The sequence below is a fragment of the Herpailurus yagouaroundi genome, unplaced genomic scaffold, assembly GCF_014898765.1.
Source record: "Herpailurus yagouaroundi ecotype Mexico unplaced genomic scaffold, PumYag 185, whole genome shotgun sequence".
NCBI lineage: Eukaryota > Metazoa > Chordata > Mammalia > Carnivora > Felidae > Herpailurus > Herpailurus yagouaroundi.
The window spans coordinates 7,041,520-7,063,556 of NW_024412416.1; the positions used below are offsets into that span (position 1 = coordinate 7,041,520).

At 57.0% G+C, this 22,037-nt stretch overlaps 1 protein-coding gene and 3 long non-coding RNA genes across 9 annotated transcripts in view; 2 read left to right on the forward strand and 2 right to left on the reverse strand.

The window, feature by feature from the left end:
* The window catches only part of LOC121042413 (uncharacterized), a 105,741-nt gene extending 101,476 nt beyond the window's left edge, over window positions 1-4,265 (forward strand). For both annotated transcript variants that reach the window (XR_005796180.1, XR_005796179.1), the window contains one exon: window positions 4,166-4,265. This is a non-coding gene — a long non-coding RNA (uncharacterized LOC121042413). The remainder of the gene's footprint in view (window positions 1-4,165) is intronic.
* An 89-nt stretch (window positions 4,266-4,354) lies between these two features.
* Window positions 4,355-6,205, reverse strand: LOC121042414 (uncharacterized). The gene is made up of 2 exons (XR_005796181.1): window positions 5,176-6,205; window positions 4,355-5,062 (listed from the first exon to the last, which is right to left on the reverse strand). It is a non-coding gene; the product is annotated as an uncharacterized LOC121042414 (long non-coding RNA).
* Window positions 6,206-6,622: 417 nt separating this feature from the next.
* On the forward strand, window positions 6,623-10,230 carry LOC121042411 (uncharacterized). 2 transcript variants are annotated; one of them, XR_005796177.1, is made up of 3 exons: window positions 6,623-7,001; window positions 7,660-7,897; window positions 10,121-10,230. It is a non-coding gene; the product is annotated as an uncharacterized LOC121042411 (long non-coding RNA). The 2 variants fall into 2 exon arrangements; XR_005796178.1 differs by having other exon boundaries at window positions 10,124-10,229.
* Window positions 10,067-21,236, reverse strand: ISG20 (interferon stimulated exonuclease gene 20). 4 transcript variants are annotated; one of them, XR_005796175.1, is made up of 5 exons: window positions 20,962-21,236; window positions 20,425-20,676; window positions 13,710-13,971; window positions 12,038-12,238; window positions 10,196-10,306 (listed from the first exon to the last, which is right to left on the reverse strand). XR_005796175.1 is itself a non-coding variant. In XM_040493696.1 (4 exons), exons 2-4 carry the CDS (start codon window positions 20,650-20,652, stop codon window positions 10,220-10,222), a joined length of 516 nt encoding a protein of 171 aa, XP_040349630.1. In that variant the 5' UTR covers window positions 20,653-20,676; window positions 20,962-21,223; the 3' UTR covers window positions 10,067-10,219. The 4 variants fall into 4 exon arrangements, 2 of the variants coding, with proteins under 2 accessions (XP_040349630.1, XP_040349631.1); XR_005796176.1 differs by lacking the exon at window positions 10,196-10,306 and adding an exon at window positions 11,621-11,888; XM_040493696.1 differs by lacking the exon at window positions 13,710-13,971 and having other exon boundaries at window positions 10,067-10,306; window positions 20,962-21,223.
* Window positions 21,237-22,037: the final 801 nt, after the last annotated feature.

Below are 22,037 nucleotides of genomic sequence, written 5' to 3' on the forward strand. Positions count from 1 at the left end.
GACCTCCAGTACTATCCAGCATGCACTGCCAATGGCCGCGGTGACTGGACCACGCCCTGGCTGCCCCTCCTTCCTGGTCGGAGCTCAAGCTGAGCCTGCATCCTTCCAGTAGAGATGTTCTCTGCTTAAGTTGCCAGAGATGTTTTCTGCAGGTTGTAATCAAGAACCTTGATGCCATCATCCCCATTTTCTGGCTGAGGAGCCAGGCTTAGAGTAGGGAGTTGACCGAGCACAGTACTACTGTGTGCCAGGCTGTGCTCAGTCCCAGTTCAGGGGGCTAGACATGTCAGGGGGCAGTTTCAGCAAAACGTGGTGAGGGGTATACAGAGGGCCACCGAAGGTGGAGCCCCTGGGGGTGGCAGGGAGGCTTCACAGAGTGGAGACTCAAAGGCGGAAGAAGGGGAAGAATTTTCTAGGTGTGGTGTGCACGGGGTAGGGTGCGTTATTCTGCAGCCTGGAGTGAATGGTTCAGGGGGACCGTGACAGGGGTGATGCGGGGGAAGGTGGAGGCCACTCAATGCCTTATTAATGAGTCTGGATTTTGGATCAGTCTTCCCAGTTACAAGCAACAGAAATAGATTTGGGCTAATTTTATCAGAAGAGGGACTTCTTTGAAGAATATCTGGTAACTCAGAGACCTGAAAGAAAAAAAAAAAAGAAAAAAGAAAACGGTTCACGAATTAGGTCTGGAAAAGAACAGGAACTGGGAGGTGCCAAGAGTCTAGGTAAATGAGAGCTTCTGGGGGCGCCTGGGTGGCGCAGTCGGTTGAGCGTCCGACTTCAGCCAGGTCACGATCTCGCGGTCCGGGAGTTCGAGCCCCGCGTCGGGCTCTGGGCTGACGGCTGGGAGCCTGGAGCCTGTTTCCGATTCTGTGTCTCCCTCTCTCTCTGCCCCTCCCCCGTTCATGCTCTGTCTCTCTCTGTCCCAAAAATAAATAAACGTTGAAAAAAAAAATTAAAAAAAAGAGCTTCTGGTTTGTCAGGCTGCCGCTGCTGGCATCAGTGAGCAATACTCCGGCAGCCTCGAATCAATCCACACAAGATTCAAAGCTCTTGGATACAGACACCGATTGGTCTAGCTTGGGCAGGCCAGGAACTCTTGATCTGTGATCCCATCAGGTCCGCACACTGTAGGGAAAAGTAGATCTCAAAGAAATATCGAAGGGTCATTTCCAAAAGAAGGAGAAATGAATACTGCACAATGAATACCCACCAGACTTGACTGAAAGATATTTTGAACAGGAGAATGGCACCTGTTTGGCTTTTAGGAAGACAGTGTGAAATCAGGGGTGAAGCTGAGCCTGACTGTAAATACGGGTCCAGTGGAAGAAAATTTAGGTGGCCTAGGAAAGTGATGGTGTGGTCATGAGCTAAGGCAATGAAGATGCCAGGGAATGCAGGAGAAACTGGAAACTGGAATCCTTAGGGTTTGGAGAGTGTTTGGATATAGAAGTGGAAGAGAGAAGGAGGGGCCGAGAAAAGTCTTGGTTTCTGGCTTAAGTGGATGGATGGATGGATGGATGGATGGATGGATGGATGGATGGATGGATGATGGAATCCCGAGAGCAAGATTGAAATACATGAGGAAGATACAAGGGAATGATGACACTAGGCAGAATTTGGGGGCGTGCTGTTTGATGTGCCCGTGGAGAGTCCAGTTGGACAAGCTTCGAGTTTAAGAAAGAGGCTAGTGATTCATCACCTAAAAGGGACAATTGAAGTTATGCACAGAAGTAAAATTGCCCAGGGAGACTGGGCAATGGCTGAGGGGGAAGAGCTTGAAGGAAACACTGCTGTTGAAGGGGTGGGCAGAAAAAAGAACCTGCAGAGAAATAGGTAGCAGGCTGGAAAGGATCAGGAGAGGCTCACATTCTAAAAAAAAAAAAAAAAGGAGTTCCAGGAGGGTGTGGCCAACACTGTTAAATGCTGCAGAGAAGGGGCTGAGGATCAGCACTGAAAAGTGTCCATCGGATTTGGCCATTGGAAGCTTCTTGAGAGAGTTGGTTAGAGCTCCTCCGGCCAAGTCGTTAGGACATTGGAGCCAGTCCATTGAGAGGGACAAGGAGAGGACAGTAAAGTCTTGCTTCTCCTGGGGCAAATACTGGCTGGGAGGAGAAGGAGAGAGATGGCAGTAGCTGGAAAGGAGCCCAGGGTCACGAGAATGTAGATGATGGGTGTGCAGAGGGCCCTTTATTACTTCTTTTCTTCAATACAGTGGATCATCCAAATCTCGACCCTGAGTTGCACAGGGGGAAATGTTTTTGAATGCCCAAAACGTGGCAAAACATGAATCATGATGACAGGGGATGAAATCAGTTATGTACTAGTGGAGTATGTCTATTTGTTATCAAACAGTGTAAACAGTCCAACTTTTTCGGGGTCAAAACAGAAATAAAGACAAAAATGGTAAAGATTTTTATGAGCATCTGTCCTTCCCTGTTGCTCTATCAGCCTAGTTCTGACGGGAGTCCGTGAATATTTCCAACTATTATCACTGCTTGGTTGACTTCTCCTAATTCTTTCAGTATTTTTTTTTTTAATCTGCATTGTCCACTATAGTAGTCAGTGGCCAGTAAGCACATGTGGCTGTTTGATTTTTAACAAATTAAAACGAAATCGAATTTAGAAACTCAATCCCAGGGTGCCTGGGTGGCTCAGTTGGTTGAGCATCTGACTCTTGATTTCAGCTCAGGTCGTGGCTCCAGGGTCATGGGATCAAGCCATGCATAGGGCTCCACACAGAGCACACAGCCTGCTTGAGATTCTCTCTCTCTCTCTCTCTCTCTCTCTCTCTCTCTCTCTCTCTCTCTCAAAAGTAAATAAACATTAAAAAATTAGAATAGTGGACACTGGAGAGGGAGAATGAGGGAATTTTCTGGGACAATGAAAATGTTTACATGTACAGAAGTGTAGGTTATCTGGATATATATGGTTATATGGGCATTTGTCAAAACTTGTTGAACCATACACTTCAGATTAGAGCATGTCTGGGAACAAGTCACAAAGAAGAAAGACAGATACTGTATGATCTCCCTTACATGTGAGATCTAAAAAAGCCAAATTCACAGAAACAGAGACTACAACGGTGGTTACCAGGGGCTGGGGGAGTGGGAGAGAGGAGACATTGGCCCGAGGGCACAAACTTCCAGTGATAAGTAAGTTCTGCAGATCCGCAGTATGGCACAGTGACTGGTGGTAATGACAATGAGGGAGGAAACTCACTCCAGGAAAGTTGAAATATGTGGAGAGATCTAACAAGATGAGAACCTAAAGATATCCTGAAGTTGCCGATATGGAGCTCGCTGGTAATCTGGTGAGAAGTTTCCGTGGAGAGGCAGGAAGAGAAGGCCGAGTTGCGGTTTAGAGCAAACGAGAGGTGAGAATTAGGAGAGACGGGGTGTAGATGATGTTTGAGATGCTTGGGGGAGAAAGGGTGCTGGGACAAAAGGTGGGAAAGTATAGGGTCGAGGGTTTTCTTTGCTTTGGTTTTAAACTGCCTTGTAAACAGTAGGTGCCAATGCTTTGTAAACAGTAGGTGCCAATAACATCGGTTAAATTCCATTTTCCAGTGCCTGCTGCCGAAGGCCAGGAACCCTGAGTCCTGACCCAATCTCCCCTTGTCCTGGTACACTTTCCTTTCCACACCAGGGCGGGCCTTGTGCTGCTATAGAAAGAGGAAAGATCGGGTTTTTCATTCCCCTCCACGGGTGACGAATCCCAAGCATCTTTCCCCCTAAGATGAATTCAAGTCCCAAACCTACCACTTCATCCCTGCGCGACGCTGGCCAAGTTACTTAACCTCCCTGGGCCTTGGCTGGCTTCCCCTTTCCCTCATCCCCAGGGCCAAGGTGTTTGGAGGTGGGGCCTGTAGGAGGGAGTCAGGTCATGAGGGTGGGGCCTCCATTATGGGATTTGTGTCCTTAGAAGAGACACAAGAGGGGCGCCCGGGTGGCTCAGTGAGTTAAACGTCTGACTTCAGCTCAGGTCATGATCTCACGGTCCCTGAGTTTTAGCCCCACGTCGGGCTCTGTGCTGACCGCTCAGAGCCTGGAGCCTGTTTCGGATTCTGTGTCTCCCTCTCTCTCTGCCCCTCCCCTGCTCACGCTCTGTGTGTGTCTCTCTCTCTCTCAAAAGTAAACATTAAAAAAAATTTTTTTAAAAGAAGAGAAGAGACACAAGAGAGGTGCCCTCTGTCTCCACCACAAGAAGATGGCTGTCTGCAAACCAGGAGGAGCCTTCACCAGATGTCAGACCTGGTGGCACCTTGAGCTTGGACTTCCGGGCCTCGAGAACTGTGAAAATCAAAGTCTATGATACTCCGTTATAGGGGCCCAGACCATTAACACGCCGGCAGTACACCAGGAGGCGCAATTTACTGACGTGAATAAATTGAATAAGGGGCAGGCCCGAGAGAGGGCGGGACAAAAGGCACCCGGTTCCTGGAGGACCCAGAAACAGTCGGCCACAGCAGGCGTTTCCAGGCCCGGTGCCCATCCCCCACCCTGGCCAGCAGCCAGGCCCCGGCTCAGAGCGGGGACGCATCTTGGTTCAAGGCCGTGTTTCTCTGAGCGTCCCTCTGTTCCCATCACTTCACATCGTTGTCTCTGACACTTGCACCGGGCGGTTATCACTATCCCCAGTCTGCAGGTCAGGAACAGAAGCTCAGAGGGGCTACTGCTCAGGAGTGCCCAGCCCGGAAGCAATTGGGGGGGGGGGGCGGGGGGGGGGGGGGGGAGTGACTGGCCTTCAGCCTGCTGCCGGCCAGGTCCTGCCCTTCCTGTGGCTGCACTGCGGTCCAGGCTCCTGGGGTTTCCTCATTACAGAGGAGCGCCAGCCTCGATCTCTTGTTTCCAGCCCTTTCCTGTCCCTTAGAGGAAAGATGCTAGCTCACAGAGAAAGAATTTTTATTTTACAGCTGCCTCTCCTTTCTTTAGACTCCAGCCAGTCCTGGGTGCAGTGAGATCTGAACGGCCAGGTCCTACCGGCTCCCCACGGCTCGAGCTCCTCCTTCAGACTGAGGGTCTTGGGTGGGGGGTCTGCTGGGATGGCTGAGCCCCGAACTCTGGAGGACAGAACAGGAAAATGAAGACGTGAGGACACCCGCTAGCTCAGTGTCCTAAATCGGAGGTCCCGAACAGTATTCCCGGGGCCTCCCCGCCCCCCCCCGCCCCGCACCTGGGATCGGATGCCAACGTGTTCTGCCACCGACCACGCAGCACATGGCTTGAAAGCAGGGTGCTGGGCCCAGGCCAACATTTGCCTTTTCCTACACGTCTCGGCAAAGCTGCTCAAAACCCTCTCTTCCCCCAGCAGGAAAAGCATATGTTCTTTCCATATAGAGGAGAAATTGTTCCACGAGTGAGTAAGTCTCTTGGCCGCGGAGCCCGGCCCAGCCCGCAGCACGCCGGGCAGGAAGCGGGCAGCGTTCTTACCACCCTTGGAACCAGACCGGGCTGGATCCTCACCCTGGAAGACAGCGGGCCTTTGGACGGGGCCGGGGGTGGTGGGGAGGGGGGGCTGGGCGAGTGCCCGAAGACAGCTAGCCGGCCAGGGCAGGGCAGAGAATCCTTTCCCTGAATAGAAGCGCTTTTCTCCATTCAGGCCGGGCGGGCGAAGGAGGGAGGGAAGGCCGAGGGGTGTGAGAGGCGAAAGAGACCTTTCCAATCCCCTCACCCCAGCAGCAAATGGGCCTGAGTCAGAGGTGACTCAGGTACGTGCAGTGAGACGGGGCCATTTTTAGACCGTCATTTCCAGCCACCCCCAAATTCTCCTCGATGCCTCGGGGTTGGGTGGCAAAAAGGGACCCCATCCTCAGTGCCTCAGTTCATTCTGCCGGATCCGTGTGAACATACAGGTCTTCTCCAAGCCAGCCCCGGGCCGGAGGATGCTGCTTGCACCCTTGTCTCAGGGAGTCCTGGTTCCCTTCCCACCCTTTCACCACTTGCTAAGAATCGCTGACTAGGGGGTTGCGGGGAGTGGGCAGGGAAGGGGCAGGGAAGGGACATACAGGCCGTGCGATGGGCAGGTGGTGGGACAGGGGAAATGGGAGGGGCCCCACAGAGAGGGGAAAACGCTGATGACATTGGGGCATCTAACCTGGAAAGTCAAAGACTCGGGGTAGGGGCGCCTGGCTGGCTCCGTGGGTTGAGTGTCCAACTCTTGGTTTCAGCTCAGATTATGATCTCACAGTTTTTGAGTTCGAGCCCCACTTCAGGTTCTGCACTGACGGCGTGGATCCTGCTTGGGATTCTCTCTCTCTGCCCCTCCCCTGCCTTCACTCACATTCTCTCTCTCTCTCTCTCTCTCTCTCTCTCTCTCTCTCTCTCAAATAACTAAGCTTAAAAGACTCAGGGTAGTAGAAGTGAGAGACATGAAAATGTTGTAAAGGTAGGAGACAGGTCATCCCGTAGAAGTGGGGTTGGATTTATCCTGGGTGGGAACTTCGATGGGGCAAGCCCTGAGCATATAAATCGGGGCCCCAACCCACTGAGGAGTGCTTTCAAGGCAGCGCATTCTCGGGGCACCTGGGTGGCTCAGTCGCTTACGCATCCGACTTTCGCTCAGGTTGTGATTTCACAGTTTGTGAGTTCGAGCCCTGCACCAACCTCTCTGCTGTCAGCACGGAGCCCTCTTTGGATCCTCTGTTCCCCCCTCCCCAAGCCCCACTCTCTGCGTCTCCCCTGCTCACTCTCTTTCTCTCAAAAATAAATAAATGAACACTGGTGTTCATTTAGGTCTCACACTGGTGGCCTGGGGGCCAGACACAGCCCTGAAGATGTTTCCACCGGTCAGCATTTCTGCACGGCCACCATCAGCTGAGTCCACACAGTCAACGCACGGCCGTGCTGCAGGGCACGTCAGGCCTGAGTCCCTCCTTTGTTTCCTGGACTGGTCCCTTAGGCGTTTACGCCTGGGAGCTTTGGAGCACCTGCCCACACTCTCCCTTCTTCTCCTCTAGCTCACCCTGTAGGCCCACCTGGGGCGGGAGGAGACGGGCTCAGGTGAGACCACATGTCCTGAGCTGCCCTGGCCCGGACGCCAGGTAGAGCGCTCACCTGGCGAGAGACCAGCACCCCTGCAAACTCCCCCTCCCTCTCCTGGAGCTCTCATTATGCTGGGCTCTATCATGGTCTCTGGGGACTGGACGGCAGCTTCACTCACCTGACCATCCTGCCCTGGAGCAGAGACGGTTCCCCAGGGTGTTTAGGGTCTGGGAAGGGCACCCGGGGGCAGATGCACCGTGAGCTGAGATAGAAGGGACAAAGTAAGAACGGGCACGCCCGACCCCCGGTCCAGGAGGGCAGCGCTAGGGGATGATGCCAGCGGCAGTGGGTCTGAAGGAAGCTGGGGCAGGGCCGGGGAGTGGAAACTAGCCGGGGGGGGGGGGGGGGGTAAAGTGGGGCGGCTAAAGGGCTCAGGAAGGAGGGGGCAGAAGGCAAGGCCCAGCTCCACCTTCTGCCTGTGTGTCCGGGGTGGACCCTGACTTGTACCTGCCGGAACCAAGGGCAGAAGGGCAGGCGGCAGTGGCCTCGCTGGGCGACGAGATTCCACCCGAAGCCTGTGTAGGCTGCGGCAGATTGCAGGGCGGTTTCACTTCCCCGGCCCTATCTGCTTCCGCGGATAGCTACGGGCGTTGGGACTAACATACCCATTTTACAGATGAGGAGACGGAGGCGAAGTTGTGCGAGAAAGACTCTAGCCCCCGGGTAAGAGCAGGGCTCCTGCTTTCACCAGCTCTGCTTTCTGAGTTGCTTGTCCAGGCCACTGGGAGCGGACGACACAACTCCTCGCAAAGCAGCCACGCAGCAAGCATTAGCTCCTCCTCCTCCACGTTTCACAGCCTCATCGAATGACACTGACATCTGCAGGCAAGAACTCCAGCTGTGCTGGGACCCAGGTAGGTCGGGAGTTCAGAGGCGGGCCTTTATTTTACTCCTCACCCCGCTCCGGCCTGGTGCTGGGTACCCTGCGAATGAGGTTTCAACCCCCTTCTTGGCCCACCTGGTGGGACGGCTGCTCTCTCAGGGGTGAGACCCGCAAGCCAAGTCAGCCTGACTCTGAAGCTGGTGCTCTCTGGAGGACCACCTCAGAGTCTCCCGTGTGACTGTGTCGCTCCCCCCGGGGATCTGGCTGTACGGAAGATGGGGGCTCCTGAGTGGGGCCAGAGCCCAAGGCACACGCCCCCTCTGGGGTCCTGACCCTCCCCTCGGCGTCAGCCTGGGAGGTAGGGTGGGCACCTCCCCACGGGGGGCATCCTAGCACCACAGCCGGAAGCGGGAAGCTGGGTACGGATTTCCCTGGGGAGTGCGTGCACCGCTCTGGGAGTCCTGGTTCACCCCTCCTTCCAAGGAGGCCTGAAGGCGTGGAAGGGACCTTGACCTGGGAGTCCGAGAGCCCAGGCTCACCTTCTAGGCCAGGCTGCTTCACCGTCCCAGCCCCTCTCTGAGCCTCAGCTCAGGGGCTAAGTGAGGACGGCCTAGAGGGTCACCGTTGCAGCCCCCTAACCATTTTTAAAGACAGCCCCTCACACTTCTTGCCTAAGTGTTCCTCCAGCCGGTTCTGCCTTCGAGGCCTCCGGCCCAGCGGATGGCCCAAGGGCACCACCTGCTGGCCAGTCTCAGCCAGGCAAGGCGGCCGCACCCGGCTGCTTTGAAGGCTCCCCCAGATCATCCCAGCAGAGGGCCCGGTCACAGCCCTGGAAGTCAGGTGGGCACCAGGGCAGGAGAGAGCGCAAGCTGCACCTCCCCGCATTCCCAGACGGGGGAGGGAGTCCTCCAGGTCTCCAGAAGTCCACGTGCGAGTGGGGGGCGCTGCCATTATGAGGCAGTCGGGCCTGGATTTGAGTCCCTTGTGTCCTTGACCTTACCTGAAGTCCCTCATCTGTGGGGTGGGGCCATTTGGGACACATTTCTCAGGGCTGTGGGCCTCTCTCTGCATGAGCTGGCAGCCAGAGGGGATGGCAGGGGTCCAGCCTGGTGGCACCCGGACCGTAGGCCAGTGGCTCTCAGCTGCGGCCGCACGTTCAATCACCTGATGCTTAGCGGTGGCTTTCACAGCGTGGTCCTGGGCCGCCAGCATCAGTGAGGAACTTGTTAGGAATGCAGATTCTGGGGCCCCACCCCAGTCTGGCTGAGTTGGATAGTCTGGGGGTGGGGTCCGGCACCCTCCAGGTGATGCCGATGCTTGGTCAAGTGTGAGAACACGGTGCTTAGGGACTGGGGTTGCTTAAAAAGCATCTCAGGTGCCTGAAGTGTCCTCGGCGCCAGGATCACCTGCCCCCCTCCCCCCAGGGTAATTTCGGTTTGGAGGGACCCCGCCATGGACTAAAAGCACCAACTCTGCATCTGCTGCTTCCGATGAGCAGTGACTGCTCTGGTGTGCACCCTCCTCCCCACACGCCATGCACGCCCTTCCGTCAGAGGTCAGGGACCCACAGCAGAGTGCAGTTGCTCTCTCTGGGGTCTCCCAAGACAATAACCCCCAGTTACTGACGTTTGCTGGGTGCTCAAGCTATGACAGGCGTGGTGCTAGGGGCTTTGTACGCAACGTCTCACGAGAACCCTAGGAATTGTTAGAATCCCCCATTTTACGGATGGAGAAACTGAGGCACAGAGCCACTAAGTCACTCGCTCTGGGTCACACAGCTCCTAAATGCCAGAGCCCGGAGTCCAGCCTCGTTCTCTCTGACTTCAGAGTCCCCTGCCTTTGCTTCCTCGTTTTACAAGAGGAGGGGCAGCTTGCCGAAGGTCACTTCGGGTAGCGCCCCCCCACAGTCTCTGTACCTCGGCTTCCGGGCTCACCAGGGCCTTGGCACCCATTCCAAGATGACACGAACGGACCTCTGAGCCGGGTGCCACTCCCCTGGGCATAAGCGCAACAGGAAAAGGGAGGCAGAGGCAAGGGCGTCATTTAGCTGCATACCTTCAAGGATTCCAGATTATTAAAGAGACTGACATATGCTCCGCAGCCCCCCATTCCAGCCCCGTCTTCCCTGTTGTCTAAGCCTCACGTGGACCACGGCCCGTCACCGTGACCCGGCTCCAAAAAAGGCAACAGGAGTAGCCACTGAAGTAGCAGAAAAAATAAACCATTTTACTACTAAAGATGCGTTTTCCAAAAGCAGGGGAGTTGCTGTCCCGAAGAGAAGAAGACCCTGGGGGAGTCCCTGCGGCAGGGGCCGGCTGGAGCTGCGGTCACCCAACCACCGGGCCGGCAGCCCTCAGCGGGCCCGAATTTGCAGGGAGATTCGGTAGAGCTCCATCGTCGCCCTGGCGTCTTCCACCGAGCTGTGTCCAAACTGGCTGTTCTGTAGACACATGGACAGAGCCGGGGGGGGGGGGGGGACTTGGGGTAGGGCTGAATGCAGAGACCCCCTGTGACCTGGGCCTTCCCCGCCAGCACCCCGGTTTCCCGGGCCCTGAGGGGGGTCGGTGGGTGAGCAGCCCCAGGCTTCTGACACCCTGGACTCCGCAGGCGGCTGGAGCAGGCCCGGCTTCTCCTGTCTGACCCAGAGCTGGGGCACTAGGCCCAGGCATGGCCAGGCACAGCTTCCAGCATCCGGAGAACCAGGCTGTGTCCTCGAGGTGCTTATAATCCGGTGAGGGGAGGAGGGGCTGCAGACACACAGACACAGAGGGAGCTCCAGGGGACCAGGCGAATATAAAAAAAATACTCCAGGGCACCTGGATGGCTCAGTTGGTTAAGCCCCGACTTCGGCTCAGGTCATGATCTCACAGTTCAGGGGGTTCGAGCCCCGTGTGCGGCTCCGTGCTGACAGCTTGGAGCCTGGAGCCTGCTTCTGATTCCGTGTCTCCCTCTGCCCCTCATGCTGTCTCTCTTTATCTCAAAAATAAATATATGTTAAAAAAATTTTGTTTTCAAATGCCAAAATGATGTTTCTAAATGCTACTTGCTCAGCACTTGGGTGAATCCACGTGCTGTGTATTCTGTCCTCCGTCCTGCGTGCCACAAGGCTAAGGGAGGGGTCCAAAATCAGGCTCATCCCCTGCTCCCTCCCCAGTTCCTGGTGCCCTCCCCTCCCCACCCTCCTCCACCAAGACTCGCCCTTCAGATTCCTGCAGACCTGCTTTCCTTCATCCCTCCAGGCTAATGGGCCACCCTCCCTCAACCCAGGAGTTCCTCAAGCACAAGGCCAGCCCTGCTCAGCCCTGCTCAGCCCTGCTCAGCCCTGCGTCTCCAGCATCCTGACCAGCCCGGCACAGAGTAGGTGCTAATAAATACCTCCCCCACGTGGACCCGTGGCTGCTGGTGTCGGGCCCACCTCCCTCGGCCCTGCCACCTCCGTGAGCCCCCAAGGACCCCCCCTTCTGGGCCTCGCCGGAGACTACGAGTGCCGAGAAATGGGGGCTCCGGGAGCAGCAGCTGCCCTGCCTGCTGGGAGCTGTGTGTAAATACCGCCGCTCCCTGGAAAAGATCTGAGGGCTGCGTTTTACCCAATTCCAGAGGCCCGCAGTGGGGTTACACGTCAGTTATCGGGGCGCCTGGGTGGCTCAGTTGGTTAAGCGTGGGCTCAGGTCAGGACCTCAAGGTTAGTGAGTTCGAGCCCCGCATTGGGCTCTCTGCTGTCAGCACGGAACCCGCTTGGGATCCTCTGTCCCTTACCCCTCTCTCTCTGCCCCTTCCCCGCTCACACTGGCTCTCTCTCAAACATAAATAAACATTAAAGAAAAAAACTTCAGTTATCCACAGAGTAACTGGCTGGAGTTTAAAAACAAACAAGACCTATATATTGGGCGCTGGGCTCCACCAGCACGTCCCGGGGTCACCTCTGGAATGAACCTGCGCTCGGGTCCTCGTCCAGGGCCGGCTGCTGGGGAACCCCGAGGCCAGCGCCCCCTCCTCGCTGGCAAGCACACGGCCTCTCAAGGCTGTGGGGGAGACGCAGAGCGCCTTCGGGGTCCAGGGCTGGTTCTGGAGCCCCTGGGGGTGGTGGGCGCGGGCCCTGGGGGGTGAGGGGGGCGCGGGCCCTGGGGGGAGGGGGCGGCCCCCCCCCCCCCCAAAGGAGGCAGGTGCTCACCTGGATGCGCCGGCCGAGGAGGCGCTCGCTGAGCACGCGGAGGGAGACGCGCTCGCAGTCCTGCAGGCCGGCCTCCCTCCACAGCAGCCTGTCCACCGACGTGTCATAAACGGAGTAGTCGCTCATGTTCTCCTTCAGCGCCTGGAAGTCGTGCTTCAGGTCGTGGCCCACCACCAGCTTGCCCTTCAGGAGCTGCAGGATCTGTGGCCAGGGAGACGTGCGCCCCGCACATCACACGGGGTCCTCCAGGTGGGTCTGGGCCGACTGGGGGTCCTCACAGTACCGGAGGGAAGCAGTCCCTCCTCGACTTGCTGTGTGGCTCTGAGCAAGCTGTCCTCCCTCTCTGGGCTTCAACCCTCTCTATCATCTGTATAATGAGGAGGCTGGACCGGGCCTCTCCTCATGCACGAGTAACGACAGTGGCACCTACTGAGCACGCCGTGTGCCAGGCACTTATCTAAGTATGTCACCTGTGCCACCCTGTCAACAAGCCTGCTGTGACAAGCGGATGAATGACTTCCCGAAGCTGCCCGCGCCTTAAACCCCAGAATCCGGAGCACCTTACACGCGGAGAGAAGTTAAAGCTGCAGGCGGGCTTTGGGGTGCAAGGTGAGAGGTGATCTGAGCTACCCGCATGGGCCCAACGGAATCGCAAGGGCCCTTCCAGGTGGGGGGCCCTAAGAACCTTTGCCCTGAGAACCTGACCTGCTCCTGCTGGCCTTGAAGGAGGAGGAGGGGGCCCCTGGGCCAAGGAACACCGGTGGGCGGCCATCGGAAGCCGGAAAAGGCGAGGAACGGCACTCCCCCGCAGAGCTTCCAGAAAGGAACGCAGCCCTCCCCACACTTCAATTTCAGCCTTTGAGACCCGGGTCAGACCGTGGAGCCGTGGAACCGAAGGATAACCCGTTCGTGTGGCTTTAAACCACTAAGCCTGTGGTTTTGTAGAAAGCAGCCGTAAAAAGCTAACGCAGCCCATGTTTTGCGGATGAGAACAAAAAAGTGGAAGCACTGAGAGTGAAATAATTTGCCCCAGGTTACTCTTCATGATCTTAAAGCAAGTTTGCGGATTCCTTGACTCCGGCTCACGCAAAAGATGGAGTTCAATTGAATTGAATATGGGCCGGCCCGTGTGACTTCTGACTTCTCTGAGGGCCAGTGTCCCAGCAGCCCGGAGCTGCCCCGAAGCCACCGTGCTGGAGGGACCACTGGAGGCAGAGAGCAGAGTCTGAGGGGCCCCGGTGCCAGCCACGGGATGGGTAGGCAAGCCAACCTCCCGAGGTTCCAGCTCTGGGCCTGCCAGGTGCCTCTGCCTCAGACCAACGGCTGTCCCCATCCGCCCCTGACCAGACTGCAGGTGCAGGAGCAAAGTAAATATTGACATTGTTTGAACCACTATGTTTGGAGGCGATTTGCTAAGCACCATTAGATAACTGGGGTGGCCACACAGCTGGTTAGTGGCAGGGCCAGCCTTCAGAGCCAGCGGACCGCCCGTCACGAGCACACTTAGGAAGAGCAGGCCTGCTCCTGGCGTCCACCAGCCCAGGGGCCGAGCTTCGGGGAGTAACCGCTAAAGTACCCAAGCCTCCCATCTGGACTCCGTCTCCACTCCCCTCCCATGGTGGCCCTGGGGACAGCCTCCTACCTACGGCCACACAGGCTCCCCTTTCTTTACCTGGGCTGCCACTGGAGAAGGATGGATGGGGGCTCTGGGGCGGAGCTGTGTCGGGCCCCAGCTGGAGGGGCATCTTGGAGCTCAGGCCCCCCTCTGGACAGCTCTCCCATAACTTCTGGCCTGTCTTCTGTGCCTGGGGAAGGAGACTGCCACCTGGCTGACACCCTCCCGTGCCCTGCTTCTGTTTCCGGTGGCCTTCTGAGACATCATGGGGGACATTGGTATGCTCTCCCTTGGCGACCACAGGATCATTGGGGCCACTCTGCAGAAGAGGAAGCCAAGGCTCAGAGAGATGAGGCGACTTGTCCCTGGCCACAGTGGTGGAAGCAGGGCTCCATCCATCTACCGTCAACAGGCAACATCACCCCACCCTGTTCACACGGCTTTGTCAGGGCCTCCTCTGGACGGAGCCCAGGCCTAGGGCCTGGGGAAGCTCTCCTGAGGAATGGACCGTGCTGGTTCCAGTGGACGTTTGGGGTGGGAGTCACCTGGTGAACCCAGAACTCTGGATTTCACTTTTTTTTCAATGTTTATTTATTTATCTTTGAGAGAGAGTGAGCAAGAGAGTGGGGGAGGGACAGAGAGAAAGGAAGACAGACAATCCCAAGCAGGCTCCGCACCCAGCTCAAGAGCTGGCCGCGGGGCTCAGCCCCACGAACCGTGAGATCATGACCTGAGCCGAAATCAGCAGTTGGACGCTTAAGCCCCTGAGCTGCCCGGGCGCCCCTGGATCTCACATCTCTAACAGGTGGGGCTGGTGTTGCTGATCTAGAGGTCACCTGAGCGGTGAGGACACCGGCCCTCACCAGCAGCTCAGTCCTACTGTGGAGGGAAGGGCCCCGCCGGCCTGTGGCAGAGGGGTGGCGCTCACAGGCCCCGCAGGGCAGCTGTGGGTCACACACCTTTTCTCGCTCACATTCTTTGTGTTCCCGAACAATGTGGCCTGTTTCCCCCAACGAGGAGCTGGCTCAGGCCCAGTTCACACAAAGCCCTGAGGGACTGTCTGCCATCCCAGAAACTGCTGCACTGTTCCCAGGCGGAAGAGGACAAGAATCATCGTGAGGTAGATTCCGGAGAAATTAATCACTTCCTGAGCCCCAGGGTCCTGGCAGGGGGTGGCTACAGTCAGCACCGCTGGGCTCATGAGGAGACAAATAAAATGGGGGGGGGGGGGGGGTAGACAAGCAGAAGGAATCAGGAAAAAAAGAGATGAGTCTATTTAGCAGAGAGATGTCAGCAATGTTTCAGGCCAAAAACATGCTGGGCACTGGGCACTGGGCAGAGAGGGACTGCTGGGACTTGCTGTGTGCTCTCATGGAGGTCACAGGCCATCTCTGGGCTTTGGTTTCCCCATTTGTAAGGCAAAGGCCTGGAGAGGTGAGGCCCATTAGCAGCCAGGGCTCCCCCGACTTTCTGAGACAGGGCCGGGGAGGGAAGAGGGGGGCCTGTCGGAGCCAGGGATGGGGAGAAGGTGCCAGCTGGCAGGACCTCAGGGCTTTGTGACCTGCTGGCCGCGGGACCTGCCCTCAGTCAGTGTCAGGAGTGCCAAACACAGGGGGCGGAGACTCGAATTCCTGGAAAGAACTGAGTGGGGAGGAGGGACAATCACCCATCTGCTCTCACAGCGCCAGGCCAGACCTCTCAACCCGGGTATTCTGATTTCCATGTCCCAGAGGAGGGGCCTGGGGACCAGAGAGGTTAAGAGACTTGCCCAGGTGACAGGGCTGGTGACTTGATAGCTGCAGTGAGGTGTCCAGACCTGCCTGACCCCATCACTGTTATTATAGTTGTTACTACCACCTGCTGAGAACCTGCTCCAGCGTCATTAATGGCGGAGCGGAGAGCCATGCTGGGCCCGGGGCAGCGCCCAGATTTCCCGGATCGGGGACGTGGCCCCTACAAGGCCGGGATGATCACACCATCTTACCAACAGGGAAAGGGGGCTACAGAGCAGCGCGTACCCGTGTCACACGGCAGGGTAGCACCAGGACCAGTGGCCTGTGTCTGCCTGGAGGGTCCTTCTACTGCAGTGCCACTCTTGTTCCAAGTATTCCCCGGATGTTCCTGGTCGGAAAAATCACCTGGGGCCCTTATGAAAAATCTAGAGGGCCAGGCCTTATTGTCATCTTCAAGAGTGGCCTCAGTCTCCCCTTTCCTCCTGTCCCCTGCCCAGTTCTGCAGGTGGCCCTGCCCCAGCCTGTTCCCCGCACCCCCTAAGACTGCTTATGCCAGGGGAAACCTGGACGGTGAAGTCACCCTCCTCCATCTGGCCAAGCCCCAAAGACACCTGCCCCAGAGACACCTGAGCGGGGGCGGGGCCCCAGCAGGAGGCACTTGGCCCAGTAACTCCTTGTTCACAGGCTACTGTGGCCTCTTTTCTGTCTGCGTTTCCCTCCCAAACTGGGATGCTTCATGGGATTCAGCTGTTTTGTTTGCCAACTAAAACTGTAATTATCCCTCCCCAAGCCTGGTCAGAGGGTAGATGCGACTCAGTGTACCGGGTTAACATGAAAGGAGCATTAATTTACAAAAGTTACACGCCATTAAAAATTACAATTAGGAAAACAAAACAAACAGCATTAATTAACTCACCAGGTGAGAGCCCTGAATCTGAACACTGAGTTGTATCACGGCTTGCTGTGTGTCCTTAAGCAAGTCACTGCCCCTCTCTGGACCTCAGTCTCCTCCTGGGTTCTCTTCTGAGCTGGCAGCCTGATTCATGGGGCTCTATAGGCCAGTTTCTCAACTTCCACACTTTCTCTTGGTGTGTGTGTGGCTGGGGGAGGGGCCGTCCCGTGCATTAGAGGATGTTTGGCACTATCCTTGGCCTCTACCCCCTGGATGTCTGTAGCAGGCCCCCTGCCCCATTTGTGGCAACCAGAAATGCCTCAGATAGTGAGACATTTGTCCCTTGGGGGGCAACACCCACTCCACATTGAGAACCGCTGCTCTAGATGATGTCAGACCTAGAGATTTCGGAAGGTAACAAGCGATTACTTTCCACTATGAAAGTAAGGTAACCGGGACACCTGGGTGGCTCAGTCAGTTGAGCGTCCAACTTTGGCTCAGGTCAAGATCTCACGGATCGTGAGTCCGAGCCCCGTGTCGGGCTTTGTGCTGACAGCTCAGAGCCTGGAGCCTGCTTCAGATTCTGAGTTCAAGCCCCACTTCGGGCTCTGTGCTGTCAGCGAAGAGCCTGCTTCTGATCCCCTGTCCCCCCTCTCTCTGCCCCTCCTCCGCTTGCACTGTCTCAAAAATAAACATTAAAAAAAAAAGGTAACGTAACCACTTTATCAAAAATAAGAATAAAAAACAGGAGGGGGGATCCCCTGCACAATCTCAGTGCCCTATGGTAGCAACCCTCCAGGGTGGACTGTGGGGGGGCTTAGTGGATCCCCAGAAACCCTCTGGCTGCCATGGGCCGGTCTATGGCTCCCCACTGGCCGGACCCAGTCACCACTCCTCGGGGAGGAAGAGACAGGTTGGTGAGCAGCCTCTGAAAGTTGCCTGCGTGAAACCAAAGCCTGGCGAGCCCTAATCTCACCTGAGAGGCGTCACCCGGCACGGGAGGCAATGATAGGCTTCCTCCCTTTGGGAGCTCTTCACATCTTGGGGCCCGTGAGCCTGGTCTCTGTCTCTGGGATTAGAACGCTATGGGCGATGGAGTGGGATCAGGCGGCCTTTGTGTCCTGGTTCATGCAAACAAATGACAGCCGTTGCCTTCTCCCGCCTGGGCTCAAACGTGGGGTGCCTAGCACTGTCCCACGCATATACTGCATGCTCAGCATTCACGGAGCGTGTATACACGTGGATCGTGGGATCGGAACATCCCAGAGCAAGCTCTGGAGCCAGAATTTGAGTCTCTGCTCTACTCCTTCCTTGGACAGTTGGCTCAGCCTTGTGCCTCAGTTTGCTCATCTGTCAAATGGAGTAATGACACTGGTTAACTACTTCCCGGGGTTGTTGTGGAGAGTAAAGGCAGTGGCATGTGGAAAATACTTAGAACGGCTCCAGGACACGGTGCTGGATACGCCCGTGCTGCTTCGTCACCCCTGTGCTGTAGATGTGCCTCCTGAAGGCACAGAGAGGTTTAGCAACGAGCCAGAGGACACAGAGCCACGTCCAGACAAGTTCTAAAGACAGTGCACTTGCTCTCCACCTCCCGGGCTGTGTGCGTATCACTGCATCTTAACAGCAAAGGCCAGCACGAGGGCAGAGGCGATTTCGTTCCACGCCGCTGCCAGAACTCTGTATTTTGTGAAAATCGGTTCGACTGTAGTCCCACAAACATTCTCAGGGTACCTTCTGTGTGCAAAGCACACCATCCAATCTGGGGGCAGACAGAGTACACAGCAGGAACGTGGAACGAGGCAGGCCATGTGTGTGGACAGACAAGCTTTAAAGTACAGGGGCCGGGGTGCCCGGGTGGGGGCCCGGGCGCCTGGGTGGCTCAGTCAGTTAAGCGTCCACTCAGGTCATGATCTCACGATTCGTGAGCTCAAGCTCCGTGTCAGGCCCTGCACTGTCAGCAAGGAGCCTGCTTCGGATTCTCTCTCTCTCTCTCTCTCTCTCTCTCTCTCTCTCTCTCTCAAAAATAATAAACAAAAATAAATAAATAAAGCACAGGGGCCACAGCCAGGAGAACTGGAGCCCCCCACTACAGAGTCCAGTGTGGGGAGGTAGGGGTGGTGGACAGGGTGGGGAAGGGCATCAGGAAGGACTCCTCTGGCCTGGACCGGGGGCAGGGATGGGAGAGGGCAGGGGGAGGGGCTTGGAAAAGCACCGGCTGGATGATGGCTGAGCTGTAAGGGCAGGCAGGAATGGCAGGTGGGTAGGGTTTGGACGGCCATGAGTGTGTGCTGGGGGGACCTCAGGCAATGGGGAGCCATGGGAGGTATTTGAACACTGGCGGTGTTCAGCCACGTGTGGCTGGCAGCCCCCTGTTGGACACACAGCCCTAGACTTTTGAGCCTGAGTTCTGAGTCCTGACCACATCTAGTTACCTAAAACTTTGTGAGTCACTTAGTCTTGCGGGTTGAATTGTGTCCCCCCGCCCCCGCCCCTGCCCCTGCCAACAATTCCTGTGTTGAAATCCTACCCCTAATAGCTCAAAATGTGACCCATTTGGAAACAGCGTCATTGCAGATGTAAGTACTGGTCATCGGGTCATTAGGGTGGGCCCTAATCCAATATGGCTGGTGTCTTCATAAACGGGAAGTGGGGGACACAAAACAGGCACACAAGGCAATCGCCATTCGAACAAGAAGGCAGATATTAGGGTGATGCTTCTACAAGCCGAGAAACACCGAAGACTGCCAGCAGACCCCCAGGAGCTGGGAGAAAGATGTAGAACGGACTCTCCCTCACAGCCTCAGAAGAGACAAATCTCTGCTACCGCCTTGAGCTCAGACCTCCTGCCTCCAGGACTTTGGGACAGTACATTTCTGTTGTTTGAGCCCCGCAGTCCGTGCTACTCCGCCATGGTGGCCCGAGCAAACCAATACACTTAGTTCAAGCAGGCCTCAGTTTCCCCATCTACAACAGGGGGATAACAGACGCTCGTAATAGCTAACATTTTTGGAGTCCTTACATAATACAGGCGCTCCCTCTAGGCGCTTTCTCAAGCCTCACAATAATCCTATGAGGTTGCTGCTGCTATCGTACCCAGTTTCTTTTCCAGGTGGGAGAAACTGGGTGCAGAGAGGCCGCCCAGGTAACTCGCCCAAGGAGCTGCTAAGTCACCGGCCGAGATTCAAAACCGGCCCCTCCCAACTGTGAGTTACCGGCTCCTGGGAGGCCTCGCGGCAGGCCATTCGGGAGGCGTGAGTGAGCTCCGGGCGGCCAGTGCCCAGGATTGCACCCAGCGAGTAGCCTGTGCTCAGTAAACAGTAGCTACCGCTGTGGGTGTCTCTGCAGCGCCTGGAGCCTGGCACGCACGCGGTGTGCACAGTTGGGACGGACCGCGGTCCCCTCTGTTCTTCGGGGACTTCCCTGAGCCCTGGCAGCCTAGATACTGATGAGTTTACTCGCCCCTCCAAACCTTCCCAGAAGGGACTAAAGCAGGTGCTAGACTTTGCTTCCCGTCTGGTGATTCAGAGAAACAGAAACAGAAACAGAAAGTGGAGACTGGAAAAGTCATCACAACAAGGTGAGGCAGGAGGGTGGGAGGTCCTGGGGCCACACGCTGACCTCTAGCCGACGGTAGGGCCCTACTGTGCGGTCTGGGAACAAGTTCCCGGAGCCTGGGGGTGGGTGAGGGGGGCCTCTGGCCTGTTCTTCAAGACCTGGGGCCCGCTACCAGGGCCCAGCCGGCGAGGGCCTCACTTTCCTCATTTCCTCACGGGGTTCGCCAGTGGCAGCTCAGGGTAGAGCAAAGAATCACGCTGTGGGGGGCATCAGGGGTGCTCAGTTCCCCCCATCACAAGACCAGCAAGGTGGACCCGATGCCCTGAAGGCTGCTCCCAGACGTGAGTCTAAGGTTGTCTGATGGAGGAAGGCTTCTCAGGGACGTGAAGAAGACACCAACAGGTTTCTCCGTGCCCTAGTTATGCAGAGGCGGAGGGGGGAATCTTCCACGGCTGGGGTCACAGGTCACAGATGTGGCACCTGGACGAGGTGCCGGGAAGCGTGTGTGCGCATGGTGGGCGGCTGTCCGCAGGTTCCCCTCCCCCCTCCCCCCTCCCCCCGCCTGGCTGGCACGCCACCCTCCACTCACCTCCAGCCTGGCCACAGCAAATGGCGTGGCCTCCTGCATGTGCCAAGGTGTGATCCCACTGATCAGGGTCCTGTAATCAGTGATCTCCCCTTCTGGCCGGATGAACTTGTCGTAGAGCACGGTGCCGTGGAGGTCCACGAGGCTGCAACGAGCCAGGCCGCTCTCCCCTCGGGGCCCCAGCCCCACCATCTCGCAGTCAATGGCCACCACCTCGGTGCCGCTCTCCATGTGTCACCAGGACCCGAAGATGCGCTGGACAGGGGAGGCGGGAGGAGCATCACTCGAGGGCCGACCGAGGCCTCGGGGGTCCTCGGCCACCACCCAGCCAGCCTGTCCCCTCTGCCCTGTCTGTCATGAACGCCATCTGGCAACAGGGGAAGCTGGCCCTTGCCACCCCGCCCGGCTTCCTCAACCCGGCGGTCCCAGGGCCTCTGGTCTGGCCCAGCAGCCTTGGGACCGCCAGGCCCCCTCCCACCCGCTCCCCTGGCCGAGGCCCTGCGGAAGCGCCTTGGCCTCGCCGTCCCAGCCCCCACTCACCTGCCCACCTCTGGTGCCTTCGGCTCACGTCTGCCTCTCTGGTGCCGCTTCTCAGCTACTGCACTTGCTCTTAGCTGTGACTCATCTCTGACTTCAAGCCGGGAATCCTGACTCTGTTTCAGTTTCTGGTTTGTTATCAGGCGAAGTCAGAGGTGGGAGGCCGGGGCAGGGTGGGGCAGGGCTGCTCCTTATCCTCGGGCTGCTGGCAGGTGGGGGGCCCAAGGGCCTGAGTCACCACGGACAAAGCTGGCAGGTTCCATGTCCCCATGTCTCGCCTTCCCCCCCCCCCCCCCACCGCACCACACACTTAAGTGCTCCGAAGAGTCCTCCCCTCCTCAGATGATGCCGCTGACGTGGATGCAGCAGATTGCCACATTTTTCTTTCCTTTCTCACCCTCCGCCTGCCTGTAGAATAAACATCCCCAGGATGGGAGCCCAAGGAATGTCCCACAGCTTCCGGGGCCATTACCAATCTGACACTCTGTGAGGTCTCCCATGGGGGCAGGGGGAGCTGGCTTGTGGGACATTGAGGCTATTCATAGGAAAGGCATGGAAGGTTGCAGTGTGAGTAGGGGTAGCCTCACCCTCCGACCCAGGGAAGCCAAGCAGGCAAGGAGGGAGCCCCTAGAGGCTCCAGTGCTTTGGGGGTGCCTCAGAAACGACCATCTGCCTGCCCTCAACGGGCTCTGCCTCCAGCTGGGTTGACACTATTTGAGGACAAGGAAAAGAAAGCCTGGAAGGAGCCCCCAGCAGCCCAGCCATACTTCCTAGGGCTAGACCCACTCCCAGGCTCCTGACCTCTTATAACAGTGCCTGCCACGTAGAGCGTTCAGTATTTATTGACTAGATGAATGAGTTACAGCTGGGACAAAGACAGAAGCCAGTTTCAGTGAGGAAGTCGTCACCATATTCTGCTGTGAGATTCTTGCCCCTTGGAGCTCTGCCTCCAAGTTATCTATCCCTTTGTTCCTTCTCCCTTGGCCTCCCACTGAGGCCTTTTCTGGCCTCTATTTAAAAACTGTACCTCGAGGCACCTGGGTGGCTCAGTTGGTTAAGCATCCAACTTCGGCTCAGGT